At 44.0% G+C, this 18,383-nt stretch overlaps 1 protein-coding gene and 1 long non-coding RNA gene across 2 annotated transcripts; one reads left to right on the top strand and one right to left on the bottom strand.

Annotated features, from left to right (window-relative positions):
- Positions 1 to 322: 322 nt before the first annotated feature.
- On the top strand, positions 323 to 15,990 carry ptpn3 (protein tyrosine phosphatase non-receptor type 3). Its single transcript, XM_053431679.1, has 27 exons — positions 323 to 459; positions 1,359 to 1,427; positions 2,030 to 2,171; positions 3,080 to 3,214; positions 3,389 to 3,431; positions 3,888 to 3,969; positions 4,881 to 4,925; positions 5,022 to 5,074; positions 5,229 to 5,346; positions 5,444 to 5,531; positions 5,681 to 5,769; positions 5,847 to 5,910; positions 6,100 to 6,302; positions 6,390 to 6,515; positions 7,036 to 7,197; positions 7,709 to 7,802; positions 7,889 to 7,966; positions 8,108 to 8,164; positions 8,836 to 8,992; positions 9,109 to 9,284; positions 9,927 to 10,017; positions 10,221 to 10,282; positions 10,458 to 10,604; positions 11,350 to 11,478; positions 13,067 to 13,212; positions 13,865 to 14,000; positions 15,391 to 15,990. The coding sequence occupies exons 3-27, from the start codon at positions 2,103 to 2,105 to the stop codon at positions 15,463 to 15,465; spliced, it is 2,625 nt and encodes an 874-aa protein (XP_053287654.1). The 5' UTR covers positions 323 to 459; positions 1,359 to 1,427; positions 2,030 to 2,102; the 3' UTR covers positions 15,466 to 15,990.
- A 552-nt stretch (positions 15,991 to 16,542) lies between these two features.
- On the bottom strand, positions 16,543 to 18,101 carry LOC128448859 (uncharacterized). The gene is made up of 2 exons (XR_008339817.1): positions 16,865 to 18,101; positions 16,543 to 16,740 (listed from the first exon to the last, which is right to left on the bottom strand). It is a non-coding gene; the product is annotated as an uncharacterized LOC128448859 (long non-coding RNA).
- Between the last annotated feature and the right edge of the window lie 282 nt (positions 18,102 to 18,383).

Raw genomic sequence — 18,383 nt, 5'->3', positions numbered from 1 at the left:
ACCATACCAGATTGATACAAATCATCATCATCATCATCATACTTGTTTATATACATCTTAAATAAGACATTTTGGTTACATTAATATCATAGTCACGTTTTTTTATAACTTCTATTTTTATAGATTTATTTTACATACTTTAATTTTAGGGTATATTTTACGTTTACTTCATACCCTTTACTAACAACGGGTAGTATTTCTCGGTACTTCTCAGTACTTCCCAGTACTTCCAAGTACTTCTCAGTACTTCTGTGGGACGTACTTTCTTGAGCTGTGCAGCGCGCCCCCCGGAGAGCGCGCATGTCGGCGGGAGCGCGCGCGGCGGAGGGGCGGGGCCGCGCAGTGAGCAGCGCAGGCAGGGATGAAACTTGTCCCGGATATTTACCTCCTGACTCTACCTGGATCCTCCGACGCGCCCCGGGCCGAGGTGTGATCCGTCTCCGAAGCGGGACGACCGAGGTAGACTCTTCTCTCTTTCACACACTTTCACGCCGTCTCTCCCCCAAACACAACTTAACAGAAAACAGCCACTTTGCCAAGTTGAGAGTTGCGCGAAGTGCGGAGCAGAGACTGCCCGGGCTGAGTTCCTCCTCCGGGGTGTAGCTGCAGGAAAGTTCAGCCTGTCAACAGGTTCCTTGTTCGGCGCTGCGGCTCAAAGTGCAGAGAAATCACAGCAGGGTTTATGATCGACTGGAGCTGTGAGAGAACACGGCTCCTCAGAGTCAGGCCCCTGGTTATTCATTAAATCGAATGTGCAGAAGGAGAGGCCAGGCTCTCACACTTCTACTCTCCATGGTGTGTATTTATCATTTATTGTTCATTTATACAGATGAGTCAGAAAAGTATAGATATGTGTTTAAAGGGATAGTCCACCCCAAAAATTAAAAATCCACTTTGGTAATTTCAGGGGTAAACAGACAGATCCAATATAATTGAAGTAACTGGTGAGAACAAAAACATCAAATGCCTCCACACTGCTCCTGTGGTGTCATCTACATGTCCGTCAGTCCTGACATTCTAATTTGACTATAAACAAAGTCATTTACACCATCATATCTGGGTGGACCATACCCTTAAAGCATCATCAGTGCTGATAACCTCATTTATTTCCTTGTGTGTATCTGTTGTGTGGATACAAACAGAAACACAGGAAGTTCACAAATAGATGCAAACAGCCAGTGAAACCTGCCACATCATAATGAATCTGCTTTTACATATAGCATCCACTTGTTTATTCATCAGAGGCCTGTCTGTGAGGAAGGACTAGTCACCAGGCTGGGACCAGCTCTGGTCTTAATGCATTCACAGCCAGTCGCTTGTGTTCAAACATTAACTCAAACACTGTGTGTCCCTTTCAGGAAAAACACTGAGAGACAGGCCGGGCCCGTTCCATTAATCCTTCACCTGGAGAACAACACAGGACACATGTACGTTCAAACACACGGATGCATACAGAGGCACACACGTGCACAGAACCACACACATGGGCAGCTATAGGCAAATAGAAGGTCAGGTATTGGGTTCTGAGTGCCTGTGCACATGCATGCATTAGCAGTGCATGTTTGTGTGTGTTCTCAGGCACTGCCTCCACTAGCAGGACAGTTGCAGAGCCGCCGCTGGGCGTGTGCAACTCTGAAAATGTTTAACATTCTTATCATTCAGCTGCCTGCGAAAGGCGGAGAGATGCAGAGGGAGAGCAGCAGAGAGAGGGAAGGGACATGTTCAGACCAGGCCGAATAATAAGGAATCACACAAACACACAGACACACAGAGACACACACACACACACACACAGACACACAGACAGACAGACAGTCACTCCTTTGCATTCATGGTGCATTACTCACTGCAGCCTGATGCTTCATGTAACACATATATTACTCACTGCAAAATGTCATCCTGAGGGAGGGGCTTTCATTGGAAGACATTTCCTCCAAACATCTGACACTGTTTTTGTGTGCGTGTGTGTACGTGTTTACGTGTGTGTGTGTGTGTGTGTGTGTGTGTGTGTGTGTGTGTGTGTCTTCAGGTCCCCTCTCAGTGACGAGCTGAGGGCGAGGTGTTTGTCTTGAGAGGGAGGCAGAGTTACCCTGGTAACAGACATGCCAAAACCGGACCTTCTCTGCCTGGTTCAGCTGTTGAACGGCACCATCGAGACCTTCCGAGTCAGCGTGCGTAACACACACACACACACACACACACACACACACACACACACACACACACACACACACACACACACACACACACACACACACACACACTCACACTGTTTCCTGTCTGCCGCGGAGGAGATCAGATGTTGCTCTCGTCCGTCTCTGTTCTGCTAACGATCTTAACGTCAGCACTTGATATAGTGAGCGACTATTCTTTCCTATTCACATTGATCCACATCTCATTGTTCTACACTCTGACCTTGATGTGAAGGACTCGCTCGCCTCCTACAGCTCACACAGCTTGTCACACATGGGAAACTTTTAGATGATCATTTTATCTATTCATAGGCAGCCCAACGAGCACACACACACACACACACACACACACACACACACACACACACACAGAAAGACAACAACAAGGGTTTCTATGCAGCATCTTTAAGCTTAATTATTTTCCTTTTTTAAAGCTGGGAGGCCAGTTTTTACAGATTCACCTGGACTTTGAGGCCACACGCATCAAAAGTATTTTTTTCTCCGGCTGTAGGAACACAGCATTCGCCGAAGGTTACAGTAAACATGGTCCTCTCCAGAGAAAAAGAAAAGAAACATTGATAGAAAAAGCCGAATAGCTGCGGGTTATCCTTCAGATTTATTAATAAAACAATAATGAAACAATGAATAGTTAATCTACAGAGCTTGTGCTGCAGTCAGTCTTTTGAAAATCTGCTTTTCACCTGCATATATACATCATTGATTATGATGTAGAGGAATCCACTGAAAAATCTCAATAATTATCCCTTTTGCATACATTAAGCAGGGCTGCAGCATATGAAATGGTGAAATAACAAATGAGCGCCTGTTTAATGTCAGTCAGAGTTTTGGCTGGTAGGATAATGTCCTTTGTTGTTCCCGTCTTTCAGAAGCAGGATGAAGGCGTGGTGCTGTTGGACCAAGTGTGCAACCACCTGGGCCTGCAGGAGAGGCAGCTCTTCAGTCTGCAGATCAGAGAGTCCAGCACAGCCATCGCCTCCATCACAGCCAACACACACTCTCCCGTGAGCTCACTCCTCTTCTCCTGCACGTTTAGGGCTGAGAGTCTGTAATGCATCACACTCGCTGATTGCTGTTTAGACGATGATGGCCACAGGGTATTCTTGTACAAATGCTTCTCCCCCCCACCTCTCTAAGCTCTAGTTAGCCATTATACTTAATGAATTTCTTTCTCTCAGAGATGGCTGGAGCCGGAGAAACCCTTGAAGAAGCAGATAAAAGGTATATCTCATTCCACAGGGTTTTATCATATTTTGAAATTAATTTGATCCCAAGATAGAGGTGTTCCGATACCGACAGCAGCATCTGAAATACAGAAAATGGTGGGTCGGGCCTCAGCTTGCACGCGAATATGATAATGTCAGCAGTTTGATAATATTTCATGCTGGAAGTGCACTTAAACAGATATTTAAAGGAAATAATCATTGTGCATCCGTAGATTTATGTATTTGTGTTATTTTTCAGTTACAATTATTAAACTTGATAATAAAAGAAGTTCCAGTTAAATCCACTGGCATTAGATCAGTACGCCAGCACATTGGCCGATGCCCAAAGTCCAGTTATCGTACTCATTATCAGTAAAGGGAAAATGTTATCGGAACATCTCTAGCTAGGGAGGAGATGTAAGACAGCGAAGGTCCTGTAGGTCACGTTTGATGAGATGACATTTCCCTGCAGGTCTCGCATCTCCTTTTTATCTGAACTTCAGAGTGCGATTCTTTATCTCTGATCCCAACTCCCTGCAGCATGAACAGACAAGGTGAGTTTGTAAGTGTGTGTGTGTGTGTGTGTGTGTTAGTGTGTGTGTGTGTGTGTGTGTGTGTTATACAGCAAGCATATATCAAGTATTGATCTGGACAAGTTGTGTGGCACAGAAAGGTCCTTTCTGCCGGGCTTATGGGTAAAATTGAAGGATTTACTTGTTTGTTATGCTCTATCAATGTTAGACTCAGTTTTGAGATACAGTGGCAGCTCTACATGAAAGTCAAAGAGCTGTGCTTGGTCATCTCATGTCATACAGTAATTACGAGTTGTCGACTTGTAAATAATCCTCACACCACCTTCTAACTTGTAATTGCGACAGGGAAGCTTTTATTGGAAAGCTTAGATGTGTCCTAAGACTTATATAATGAGGCAAGAAATATGGAGGCCTTACATTAACCAAATTAAACCCAGATTTAATGGATGTGGTGTTACATTGGCACTGCACCATATTTTTTTCATTCATGTCATTAATATTGTTAATAATACATTTTGATTTTGCCAATTGCCTTTGAGATTCAAGATTGGGCCTGTTTATAAGGATTTACAAAGGAAATGTACAAAATAAAAAAAAATATACAATAAAATATAAAAGTTAAATAATTCTAAAGTAAAGAATAAGTAAGCATAAGTTGAGAGAATGAGGATGCAGTAAACTGAGTGATAAAGATAAATTGGATTAATAATAAATAATGTCAAAATTTGCACAGAGCCTTTAATTGGTAGGATAAGTATGATTGTAAATGCAGTGTTTCAGGCCGACATTATGAATATGATAAATATTTCACATGATGCATGTGATAATATTGCATGATCTAAAACACCAATAAGTCAAACCACTTTAAAGACGTAGCTGACGCTCACATGCAGGAGTCGGTTGATAAAGTTCCTGTTCTCTTGTCCCTGCAGACACATGTACTTCCTCCAGATCAGGAGCGACATTAGAGAAGGACGGTGAGTGACACACACGAACACAACAACAAGCCCCAACACAACTCAACAGTTTGTATTGCGATGCTACAGTGTGTAATGATGTAATAATGATTGCAGGTTGCAGTGTCCGCTGAGTGCAGCTGTGGTGCTGGCCTCGTACGCCGTGCAGTGTAAGTTCCATCTGGTTCGCGAGACACGAATGATTAATGACTTAATAATAACTGTGAGCGATCACTCCTGTGGAGGAAGCTCTCAATAAGCAGCAGCAGCTCTGTTACAGCACCCCGGATATCAATGTGTTGTGTCTCTCTCCATCATCTGCAGCGGAGATGGGCGATCACTGTCCGACCCGGCCCCCTGGTTACCTCTCAAAGTGCCACTTTATCCCCGAACAAGATGAAGACGTTCTGTGTAAAGTGGAGGATCTGCATCCACAGCACAAGTAATTTCAGCTGCCGCCTGCAGAGCAACTGGTTTGATGTGCAGCTGGTTGCTGTTGTTGCATGTGACGATGTGTTTGTGTGCGCGCGTGTTCCCAGGGGGCTGAAGCAGAGCGAGGCGGAGTTGTGTTTCCTCAACACGGCAAGGACGCTGGAGTTGTATGGAGTGGAGCTGCACGCCGCCTTGGTAGCGTTGTTGATTCACTATATCACACTTTGATTTAAATTCCCCTGGATCCATTTGATTCAACTCTTGTATGACACTTGTTCTTACCCTCTCTCTCTCTCCCTCTCTCTCTCTCTCTCTCTCTGTTTGTGTGTGTGTCTCTCTCTCAGGACGTCAACAATGCCCCTCTGATGGTGGGGTTGACCTCAAGTGGTGTTGCAATATTCTGCAATATGATTTGCTCCAATTTCTACTCCTGGTTAGTGATGCTGCTGTTAATTCGATGTCTGCTCCCGGTGTTTTTCTCCGACTAATTGATTTTTTTTTGTCCTGTAGGGGGAATATAATCAAGATTTCATTTAAGAGGAAGCGCTTCCATATACATCTGAAACGTAAACACGTGAGTCTCCACCGTTTGTTTGTTCTTACTCGTGGAAAGACCTGCAGAGAGCGAACTCTTGCTTTTTAATATCTGGATGCACTGTGAGAATAAGCCAGAAACAAATGCAACGTGAGCGGCTGAATTTGTATCATCCATATGACGCATTATAAAGAATTAAATCAGAACTCTCACCTGTGTACGTTGCAGGGTGAGACGCAGGACTGTGAGGTGTCTCTGAACCTGCCCTGTCCCAAAACCTGTAAAATCCTGTGGAGGTCCTGTGTGGATCATCACTCCTTCTTCTCCTCCAACCGCTCCACCCGCAGCCCCAAGCACAACAACAGCACCATTCAGTCCTACACCAAACTGATAACGCAGCACCTGGGCCTCGGCAACAGCAAAAACGAGAGGTCAGCCTCTGTCAATTTTTTTCTCATATTCTTTTCATCAATACTGAACTTTTACAAATGCTCAGTCTCTCCCCTCTCACGTTGCAGGGGTCCAGTGTGCCAGCGAGTGGTGGGAGGGATGGTGTGGAACCCAGTTCTGCAGAGATCGTTTTCATCAGAGTATCTCGAGACCAAGAGTCTGCCCTCCAGATCGCCGCCGTCTACCCCAAACTGGTACGACCCGCAGCCGTAAAACCAGCTGGGATTTTCTCATTTCCCATTCATGTTCTATATCTTTGAATTTGGTTGTCTTTATATTGGGTTTAGCCATAAAGGATAGAATATCCATAAACATTTTCTTTTGTCAAAAGGGTCATTGCCAAAAATATTTTGAATATATATCGGCAGACATTTTAATTCCCTAATATTATTATCTGCATCAGCCCCAAAGATCCAAATCTGTCTGGTTCTAAACTTTTTATTAAGGATTTCAGCCACACAGATTTTTTTTTCTGTTTATCCAGGTCAAAGTCTAGCATAATAGTAACTGAATGATATTTGCTAATATACCATAGTTATTCAATATAAACCTGATGAGACGCTCTGAGGAAAATGAATACATCCTGAGGCTGACATTGAAATGTGAAACTGTTGTTCAATTGTATTCTTTGTGCTGTTAAAAATAACACATGATTAAATGTGTCTATGTGATTCTCCAGTAACCCTGAACCTTGTTGTTTTGTCTCCCCGGCAGGCGAAGCCCTCGAGTTCGTCACGGTGTCCGTAAACGGCGTCCGTCCTCGGTGGAGCTGACCAATGAGCTGAAAGACATGTCGGAGGGGGAGGACGTGTTCTACACTTACAGGGCGTCTGTGAGCAGCAGCAAGGACAGCGAGGGAGACAATTCACCACATCAGTTAGTTTCACTTACAACAGAAATACTGTCTCTCTAGAGCTCGGACTTTGGTGGCCGGACGTATGATAGCAGGGAGTTTAATAGTTTCTTTGTTGAAATGACATTTGGATTTAGAGCAACGTTTAACTAAAAGAGCTTCAGTATAAATAATGCAGTATTTCAGTTCAAACAGATGATATGACAACTTTAATAGTGTGAGATCTGTGAGAAACTTCCTGCTGCTGTCTGATTTACTGATGAGTTTCAGGCAGTGACGGTTTATTCAGGAATGAAGAAGCACCACTCGGTTCCGGTGCTTCGATTCAAAGGGAAAGAAAATTACCATTTAAATCACAGTTGCTGTTTTTTTCTCCGATTAATTCACCTCGAAGTTATGCAAGTATTAAAATATGGTCAAAAAATGATCAAGGTAAGAGAACAGGGAAAATTACATTATCGTCAAATATATGAAAGTCACCTCTTAAGCTACAAATCAGAGTGAAAATGAATCTCCTTGTTTCATCTCTTTCAGTCTTTCTGCCACTTTCACCCGAGGACCAGATGAGGCTGTGTTCACAGGTGATGACAGCATAGGAGAGGAGGAGAGCTCCCACCACTACGACAAGGTCTGATCTCTTATCAGCGGCTCTGAGGGAGCTCTGTGTCCCCCTTCATGTACGTTCACCTTGACTCACAGTACTTGTCCATGCAGGGTGCTCTCGGCGATGGAGACCTGATGCTGATATGTATTGCCCCTGATCATGAGGGCAAGTTTGGCTTCAATGTCAAAGTGAGTCTCTCTCTGTCTCTTACTTTTCTACGTCTCTTAATCTCACCACAAAAGGAGAAATTACATTTTTTTATTTCAGTTTAGACACATTGTGTTTCTTTAATCTAACCCGGCTTCATTCAATTTCCTAACTCCTCCCAGGGTGGGGTGGATCAGAAGATGCCTCTAGCCATATCCCATGTTAAACCTGACTCTCCGGTAAGAGGCTGTATTTGTGTTGTGTTGGTCTCCAGGTTGTTGTGATTAAGAACTGATGTGTAACCAAATGTACTGAGCTGAATAGAGCTGTTTCATTTGGTTGAGTAATTGATTATTAGCTTGACAAACAAATTGATCGTCGATAAGTTTTATTTCAACTTTATTTCTCTGGTGTCTGAGGTCTGAGGAGTTTTCTTTTCTGATATCCAACTCAGAGTCTTTAGGTTTCAGGCTGTTGGTCTAAAACAAATAGTAACTTCTGAAAATAAGGAAACTGTGTAGGATACCTCGAGCGGGATATTGGAACCCAACCGATACAATGGCCAAAGCAGAAAAGCTGTGCATTAATATTTGCATTTTACATTTAAACAATGTTTGTTTTGTTAATTCAAGTTCAATATATTTGCTTGTATTTGTGTTTTCTTTTATTTATTATTTATTATATGAATAATAATAATTATTCTTCATAAAGTTCATGGTTAAACAAATTTTTTTTTATTTTATATATCTCAACCAATACATCTGTTGGCAAGTTTTTTCGCCGAACATGGCATATAGTCTGGGCTTCATACGATATTTAACAGTTCCACTTTGGCTTTTCTGTTATTTAGTGTCTGATATTTACACAGATAAAGATAAAGCTGTAATAAATGCTCCTTTGATGCTTGTAGGCAGGTCGATGTGAGCCCAAACTCCTGGAAGGAGACCTGGTCGTCCTCATCAACGGTCGAGACATTTCCGAACACACCCATGATCAGGTGGTGATGTTCATACGAGCCAGCAGAGAGTCGCACTCCAGAGAGCTCGCCCTGCTCATCAGACGTAAGGGTGAGTGAGGGGGAGAGGGAGAGAAGTGCTGAGGCAGCGTTTGATCTTCGAGTGCGCTCTGTCTGTCATGTCGCTGTGAATATTAATGACAGCCTTGAACCGTCCTTGCGTGGCAGGTCCTGGCAGAGTGTTGCCCCTGCTGCAGTTACCTCCCGCCCTCACGCTCACCGGCCAATCGCAGGGAGACAAAGTTCAGTCACCTGGCCCCTCGGAGCGGGTCACGACACTGGAGGAATCGATGAGGCAGCTGGAGAGAGGAATACAGTCTGGCACGCTCTGTTTCCATTTTGAGGTATTTTAAATGCAGGCGGGAGCGAACCCGTGAATTTAGATGTAGAGCCAAACCACACAAATGGGTCTATTTGTTTTTCCTCTTGTTATTCAGTGGGATCATAATGAGCCTTTAAATGCTGTTGTGTGGACAGACGTTGGCTCTTATCTTCACTTGCACCTAAACAAAGATGCTGTTGCTCACCTGGAATTTGTAGTTTCTGTTTAGCCCCTATTCCACTGGTCAGAAAACCCATCGACAGCCGCTAACATTTGACTTTTGTCTGCAATGGGATTGGATCCATTCGGCTTTCACTACAGGGTAGACAGTAGACACAGGTTTTTATCGGCTGTGGTCCACACCCAGATGAACGTGCTGATTACCTCCTTATTTTGGCATGAGTTGTGAACAATTTTTTTTTTTTTATTATATCTTGGGAATATCTTTCAACAACATTCTTAATATGGTTTAAAATGCAATGAGACAGTGAGGTGAGAGAGCTTCTCAGTTTCCTTCGCGTTTTAGACATTGAAATTACTCACTGGGGGAAAAAACACAAAGCCAAACTGGTCTACTTGCAATGGGAAAGGAGTCAATGCCCAAATACCCATTCATTTTTTGTATCTATTTCTAATTATTGTATGTTTCTGTGTTTGTTTGCAGAATTTATACAGGAGGAAGCCTGGTTTGTCGCTGACCTGCGCTCGGCTCCCTGAGAACATGGAAAAGAATCGGTACAAGGATGTTTTACCTTGTAAGTGCTGCTTACTCTGACTGGCTGTGCCGACATGCCTCCTGTGCCCCCCCCTCCCTCAGTGGCTCTGTGTTACCTTGCTTACATTTATCTGGCGCTCACCGCTGTGGCAACTCCTCATGAAATTTAATTGGCCGATCCTGCGGTGCACGGACGGCTCTGTAATGACCCCCCCGCGTGGCGCTCTCCTGCTCTCCTTTCAGATGATGACACCAGAGTGGTGCTCCAGGGCCAGGAGGACTATGTGAACGCCAGCCACATCAAGGTGAACATCAGTAAAATGAGGCTGAGCTGTTTGTGTTCCGGTCTGACATTTCATAGAAATTCATCCTCTGTGTGGTGTATGCATGTGTGTGTGTGTGTGTGTGTGTGTGTGTGTGTGTGTGTGTGTGTGTGTGCGTGTGTCTTTGCGTGTGTGTGTGTGTTTGTCCGTCTCTTAGGTGGTGCCACCGGTGTCTGGTGTGTGTTTACGTTATGTTGCGGCTCAGGGTCCACTGCCACAGACCTGCACTCACTTTTGGCAAACTGTGTGGGAGCAGCAGACACACACCATCATCATGCTCACAACTCTGACAGAGAGGGGACGGGTATACATACTTCTTCATTTCCACACTTCCATACTGTAAAAAACACACACACACACACACACACACACACACACACACACACACACTCACACTAAGGGGTGGAATTGAGCAAAGAATGAGGGGAAACACTTGAACCTACACAGCTCAGCGTCGGACATGTATCAACACAGTGATCATTGCAACGCGCTGCTTCATGTTTACTCGACACACGATTACTGTAATTAAACGGTTTGACGATGAGGTTTGCTCACAAAAATAATCAATTGGCACGGCCGTGAGTAATGACAGGGTTTCACCGCACAGAGAACAGCTGAATGTAAAAAGTGAGTGGGACGCCAGTGATAGATAATCTGAGGGTGAAGTCACATCCTCAGAGAGACACAGGATATCAAGGTCCTGCTGAATGAAGATGTCTCGGCCTCGGCTTGCCTGTTCCCTGGCAACCAGATGCTCTTATTAATTGGTATTTTTGCCTGACATCCGTCAAGTGCTTGTTTCTCTGTACTTGAGGTGCACACACACAGACACACACACACAAACACACAAACACACCCTGTGTCAGTTCATATCCTGCTCCTGATGTATTGCCTTTGTTCCTCTGACTGCGAGCTGGAACACACCAATGCTGATGTTGATTCCATGAGAGCGGAGCAGCAGCAGCAGCAGCAGCAGTTTTATAAACTTTATCCGGACTGATGACTCACACATGAAGTCATGTCATATTTCATGTGATGTCCCTTTGCAGACCAAGTGCCACCAGTACTGGCCGCATCCCCCTGAAGTGAAGGATTACGGGCACATGCGGGTGAAGTGTCACTCAGAGGAGTGTAACCTGGCGTATGTGACGCGGCACTTCACTCTGACACACACACAGGTACAGTAGAAAACAGAGCTCCACCACTTAATGTGAAACAATAATTAAATCATAGTTAAGTCTTCTAAGGAGGTTTATGTTTTCACCCCTGTCTGTTTTTTTCAGTTTCTTTGAAAAATGCATTTCTAAACATTTTCTCTGATTTCTCAGAGAATCGTTCATGGATCTCGATCAGTCAGACATGTTTAAGGGACTGATCTTTATTAGTGTGATAAATTTGGAGCAGATCGAAATAAAAAGCTGGATCTTGTGAATTTAAATGTGGTGTCATAAGCAGACTATTGGGCCTTGGCTCCAGACTCTGCTGGGTGCCATTCTAGTTAATTACATAAGTCTAAGTGAACATATCTTGTCATATGGGAAACTTCTCTTTATCATAGTATAAAATTAAATTAAATATTATTAGCATTTGAACTTTCGGTCAAACAAAACAAGGCTTTGACTTCAATTAGGGACATATCAATGAGAGTTTGTTTTTCTGATATCAGATTATTGAATTGGACAAACAGTCGTTCAATCAAAAACCAAACAGTCGACATATTTAATTTCCTCACGAAACATGAGCGGAGCATGACCGCGGCCACACAACACGGAATGTTTCACTTCTTTTGTTTGCAGTGGCATGTACCATGTTTGTGCCATATGCCACGTAACAGAGCTCACCACAGGCAGCGGCCACTCCTGGCAAACTGACTGCAGCCAGCATTCGGCCACTTCCGTTTCTGTGTGCGTGCGTGGGTGTGCATGTGCATTAGTGTGCGCTAACAAATGATGTGGCGTGTGTGGTTGTGCGTGTGTGTGTGTGTGTGTTTGTTTAGGCAGGTGTGGATTTTTTCTGATCAGGACTGAAACACTTTGTATGAAACATAACGAGATTAGAGGAGCTGTATTCCTCATAATGTTCCACAGCATACAGGTAAATAAATTGGTGATGCTCAAGCAGGCATGAAGTATGAATGCACACACATGCATACACAGTAGCTGCTGTGTGGGCCCATCTGTTCCTCTGGCGGAGCGAGTTAATCCCCCCATGGAGTCACAGGCCACAAGCCCATTAGAAACTCTAAACTCAGCCATTCTCCTCCCTGCCTAATGTTTTTTTTTTTTTTGTGAGGTCTTTCCCTCTATCATCTCCCGAACCCAACTGTTTTCTGGTTTTCATCCCTCTGTGTCCCTCTTCACTTGTTAATCTCAGTGTCAACTACTGGTCACATGCGTGTTATGTGCTCCTCACCTGCTCATTTTTTTCCATCACACCCTCCATGTTTTTTTTATTTCCTCACATACTGACGGGGTAATATCAGTGGTTGAGCCTGTAGCGCTGCCGTGTTCTTCTCATGTGGGAGATGTTTTCCCAAAGATTTATTATCAAGTTAACCACTGGTTATCCAGCAACTCGCATTATTTCTCACTTTCCCTCTCTTCTTGTCATTTGTGTGTATTTGCACTGGATGTGTGTGTGTGTGTGTGTGTGTGTGTGTGTGTGTGTGTGTGTGTGTGTGTGTGTGTGTGTGTGTGTGTGTGTGTGTGTGTGTGTGTGTGTGTGTGTGTGTGTGTGTGTGTGTGTGTGTTGTGTGCGTGTGCTTAGCGGGGCGAGGAGCGTGCAGTCACACACCTGCAGTATGTCGCGTGGCCGGACCACGGTGTACCCGATGACCCTTCGGACTTCTTACTGTTCATCAGTTCAGTCAGGGAGAGGAGGAAAGGCGAGGAGCCATTAATGGTACACTGCAGGTAACGTACACACACAAGTACACACACGCCCATACATATCCTTGTACTATCTTAGTGAGGACACTCTTTGGCCATAATTCATTCCCATAATGTTCGGTTCCGACCTGACCCTTCGCTGTGTGCCTTCCCTCAGTCTCTCTCCTCCCATTTAACACTTGAGCTGTTTTCAGTAATGCACTGAACCCTGGAGACCCCGCGGTCTTTCTCGGCAGTGGCTGTATGAGTGAATGCAAATGTACGAGTGAGAGCCTTCTGAGTTTCTGCAGACTTTCTCCGTCTGTCACCACCCACTCACCTGAGTGCTCTCCTGAACCTGTCTGTGTGGAGAATCTCTTGCTGCTATGTGCATGTGTGAAAGTCAAAAAAAGCTTTTAAATGCATTCCCTTGCCTCTTACCCTGACCTAAACTCAACCATCAGAGCTAAATGTCTAACCCCGACCTAGAGAATCCTGCTCCTACTAAATGCATTGTCCCCTAACATGACCCCTCAAACAGACCTGTGACAAAGTGAGGACAGGCCAAAACCTCCTCACTTTCCCATGATGCACTAAGTGTTCCTCACAAGATATAAGTACAAGTACACACACAGAACACCGCCAGCATGTACTGCTACACACTTAACACCTTGTTTGTTTTGCATTGCATTTTCAGCGCTGGGATTGGACGGACAGGTGTTCTGATCACTATGGAAACGGCGCTGACTCTGTTGGATGAGGGTCGGCCAGTGTTCCCACTGGACATTGTCAAAACACTGAGAGATCAGCGAGCCATGATGGTTCAGACCACGGTACAAAGACACAGAGCAGGGATTCATGCTTCCCTCGTTACACGATACTTCAGGCCACAGCAGTCGGTCTTTCTCTTTTTGAATTCTTAGTTTTAGGGTTCGTCTGTCTACGTGTAATCTGTAGCTCCTCTGCTGCACCAGGCATCTTGTTTTTGTGTTGTAGGAAAAGCCATTTTAAAGGTATGACCACAGAGAACCTTATATGTGGTACGCTGTGTTCACATCTTAGCCTCATGCCTTTTCATAACTGACATTCATTATGCATTATGTAGGAATTAAAAAAATAACATTCACTAATGTGATTTAATAGAAATCCTCTCAGTCACAAATTTGTTTAATGCTCTGTCTTTCTGAAAATATTATGTCAGTAACAGGAGAGGAGACTGACAGTTAAAATTCACTGTGCTCAGAATCCCTTTTTAAAGGCCAGTGGCACAGATTTGTGACATCTGCGAGTCCTGTCATCTGTAACCTTCAGTAATTCACAGAAGCTCGACTGCCTCAGTGTTTCCGCTGATGAGCCAGAGCAGGCGGGCTGAGGTTGGAAGCCGCGCTCTGTGGTACCTCAGCGGTGGTTGTCGAGGGAGAGGAAAGTGTTACTCATTGCTTTGACAGGAGGCGGTACTGGGAGTATGGCTGCCCTCCAGTCACATGCCTGCTTCGAGGAGCACGGCTGCTGCCACTATCACCCGTATTATGAAAGAGGATCCAGCCCCTGAGGCTTCTTCCCTCTGTTTATGTGCTGACACGCAGGTTTCCCCCTCATATGTAATGGAAACATGGAAACCTGCAAAGTCAGAGGACAAACATTAACACTAAGGATCCATGTGGTGTAGGATAAGTCCGTCACTATATCGACGAATCCTATGAATACAACTAAACCATGTTTGAGTCCATTTATACTATACATTCTCCTTTATACAATTATATAGTCAGATTGAATTTAATTTAATTTGAGTATAACTCAAATATTCATTTTAGTTTTCCCAAAACAGCTGTTAGGGTGGATACGGATAAAAGGCCTTAAAAAGTACATATTATTCTTAAATTCAGAAGATATGGGTCTTAAACTTTTATGCACGTCACCCATAAATGTCACCGAGAAAATATCCCTACTTTGCCCGACTGAAGAAGGAGTATTAGTTCCGTGCTGCATCGTTAGTTTGTACCTGTTTATGCATTAAACTAATGCCTTTATACCCCGGCTGCTTGCTGGTTTATGAACAGGGGGAAATACAGGTTTATAATTTAATTCTGCAAACTATCAATTAAGCAAACGCAGACTAAAACTTAATCTCCTTGTCGGAGGTAAAAATGTTGCGTATTTTTAGTACTATCATTTAAAAAGTGGTCGAGTAACTAATACATCTTTGTGTGTTGTGTGTTTCAGTATCAGTTCCAGTTTGTGTGCGAGGCCGTTCTGCGAGTCTACAAAGAGAAACATGGCGGATCCGAAGCAACTTAACTGAGATCAGCAGCGGGACGGGAACAGACACAGTTGAACTGTTTCAGCTTCATTTCAAAGAAAGCGACTTTTAACAGAAGGACTTTTTAACAGGTCGACCTCGGTCATGCCTGTGGGACTGGTACACAGACTGGAACATATAGCAGAGTGTAACTAGCTTCAGACTACAGCTGTCTACCCAGATTCAATGTGAGTGGAGGAATCTTAAACCTAGGGTTTTTGCTGATCGTGCATTAAGCTTGTAGAGGCTGTGGTCTCCATAGAGACAAGTGTGAGCTGCTAATTTCTGTCCATGATGCCTCTGCTCATGAAGCGACTTGTGCCTTGGACTGGTGCCTCCCAGTCAATGGAATCGAACAGGGCCGCTGTAATCTGTAGTTCGTCTCTGTCCGGTGATCACTGCCGCAGATACTGGAAGGTCATGGTGGTGCAGCGCTGCATGCTGTCCACCGGAGGAGCACCAGACCCACTGCTCATCACTCTTAAATTATTACGACACTAAATAAACACACTGATTTCTACTGACGTCTGTGCTTTTGTCGTTTGTTCTGACGGCGAGGCAGCGTGAGCGTTTTGTCACACGCTCTTGCAGAATGAGGCTGCTCACTGAAGCGAGGAGCCGTCTGCTTATTTAACCTTCAGCCGAGTGCCTCTAAAGCTGGCGTCATATCACTGCAACTATCTCAGCAGCGCAAATCAGTGCAAACTGTTTGGTGATGACCAAAATATTGGCTTAAATAAAGACAGTATAACCAATCACAAAATTTCTGTGTGTATTAAAGTATCCCTGCAGGTTTTTGATGATGACATTCATTAAGAATTGTAGAAGTTTGTATGATTTGCAGTTCTGTTGATATATTTTCTGTGTTTCTTTTTGTCAGTAAAATGTAAGTATTAGCAATGTACCCACTAATACCCTCAAATTACTTGAGAGGAATGACGCAGAATCTTATCTCCCCATTCATAAACTAGAATGACACCAAGGCCCAGTTGCCTTATGAGACCACATTTAAATTCACTGTACTTCCTGGTTTGTATTTGTATCTGCACCAAATAGCACACACTCATAAGCATGACTTTGCTAAATATGCCAGATTTTATTTCAATCAACACTTTATTGAATTATTTCCTGTGAAATCAATGAAAACGTAAAAAAAAAAAATGTCTCATGTAAAAGAAAGCGAAAATATGTGTCCCCCGATCCAGATCTGCCACAAATTTTTTTGAGTTCTTCTCTGGGTTGCTCCCAAGCCCTCCACACAATCTTATGGACATCTGTGGAGAAATGTTTTCGTAATACTGGTAACAAACACACAAAGATGCAAACATAACCTCCATAAGATAAATTATAGCAAGAAACAGCAGATTCTGCAGGACAACATATTTAACTCATACTAACATCTGGTTTTTGTCTGCAAATGGAATTGATACAATCAGCATTCGTTCTCAGGTCAGATGACTGTGCTGGATACACCGGTTTTTATCGTCTTCCGCTCTGATGGAAACATGACACCCGGGTGACTGCACTCAGCTTTTGGTGTTTTTGTCGTGTTGAACATGATAGTAGGGGGAAAAACAGAAAGGCAAACTCGTCAACAGGCAATGGAAAAAGAGTCGGTTTTTCTTTTTTGGGGCAGGTTCACCTAAGTTTAGGGAATATGCGTATAAGGGGCTGGGAGACACCTGGAGAGGGTTTATATTTATCTCTCAATTACAATGATGACACACGTTCTGTGTGGGAGTTTAGCTTTGGCACTTTGTCTTAAATTCTTATTTCCTCTTCCTCAATATGAAAATCAATGCTTTTGGGCTAATCCCTGTTTCTGTGTAGGTGGGTAGAAATGGGAAACTGGGGGAGTTTAATGTTTAGAAATCTGCCTTTTTCCCCCAGAACAATCAGTACTGTTGTTATAAAAATACACATTGTTGATAATTTACCACTGATTCAAGTATCTCATTTTGACCCCATTTATCCAACAGAAGAATAAATTATCTATTGGGTTTGTGTGTTTGACTTCTTATCTTTTAAACTGTTTAGTGTATACTGTGTTTAAAAATAGATTTTAAAGCCTCTTATCTTTAAATGTGTCATAATATTTTAACTATTTTGTATTTTTCATTTCATTTATTGTTTTTAATCTCATGTTAATTAGTATTAAATAGTTTTTCCGTCTCGTAAGCAATCAAACAGGCTGGTTGACGCTCTTGGAATCACATTATAAGATGTGCTGTACAAAATAAGTTAGATTTTCAGTTGAATTTTAAGTCAAAGTTTAACGTGATTATCTTTTTCTGGTTCTGGGCAAAACCCACGTAAATAAAGACATCATTATACTGAGACCTCCTGGAAACCTTTTAACGACCACTGGTCAACCCGCGGACCACAGCTTGGGACCCACTCCTGATCTGTATTAGTCCACAGCCGCGAGTTCCGCTGCAGACAGGTGGCGCTGTTTCCCCGGCGCTGACGGGTCGTCCAGTCGGGAGGAACAGAAGTTTGTTGCGCTGTTTGCACGCAGGCGCACTTGAGGCTGTTTGTCCAGTTCCGCTGGTTGACTTTTACCTGGGAGGTGAACGCTCCAGTTTCGGTTCGCCGGTGCGCGGAGAAAGCAACACCCGCCGGCCGGAGCCCCTCCTCGGACCCAGAGGCGACCACACACCGCCCTGCTCCCTGCCCGGCTCCGTGTGACTCCGGGTTGAGTCCGGACGGGATTTCTCCGGGATTCTAGAGTCGGTGCGCAACAGCGAGCGGGAGGCAGGTGCGCAGGAGAGGGAAACGTCTGTTTGTTTCCGTGACCGAGTCCCATCGCTCCCACCGGGCTCCGCCGCTGGAAATCAACTGGTTGCTGCCTCGGTGCTCGACCTGTGGTACTTTGATTAGTATGCGGCTGGAGTCCCCGCGCTGCCGCCGACATCCA

This window comes from Pleuronectes platessa, chromosome 10 (assembly GCF_947347685.1).
Source record: "Pleuronectes platessa chromosome 10, fPlePla1.1, whole genome shotgun sequence".
Taxonomy (NCBI): Eukaryota; Metazoa; Chordata; class Actinopteri; order Pleuronectiformes; family Pleuronectidae; genus Pleuronectes; species Pleuronectes platessa.
The sequence above is the reverse complement of the archived record's forward strand: the minus strand, read 5'-3'. Positions and strand labels throughout refer to the sequence as shown.

Excerpts from the sequence above, each read along its gene's own strand:
- ptpn3 (XM_053431679.1), top strand. The coding sequence starts at position 2,103 with ATGCCAAAACCGGACCTTCTCTGCCTGGTTCAGCTGTTGAACGGCACC. Across the intron at positions 3,432-3,887 it reads CTTGAAGAAGCAGATAAAAG|GTCTCGCATCTCCTTTTTAT; the intron begins GTATATCTCATT and ends ATTTCCCTGCAG. Across the intron at positions 5,075-5,228 it reads GGCCTCGTACGCCGTGCAGT|CGGAGATGGGCGATCACTGT; the intron begins GTAAGTTCCATC and ends CATCATCTGCAG.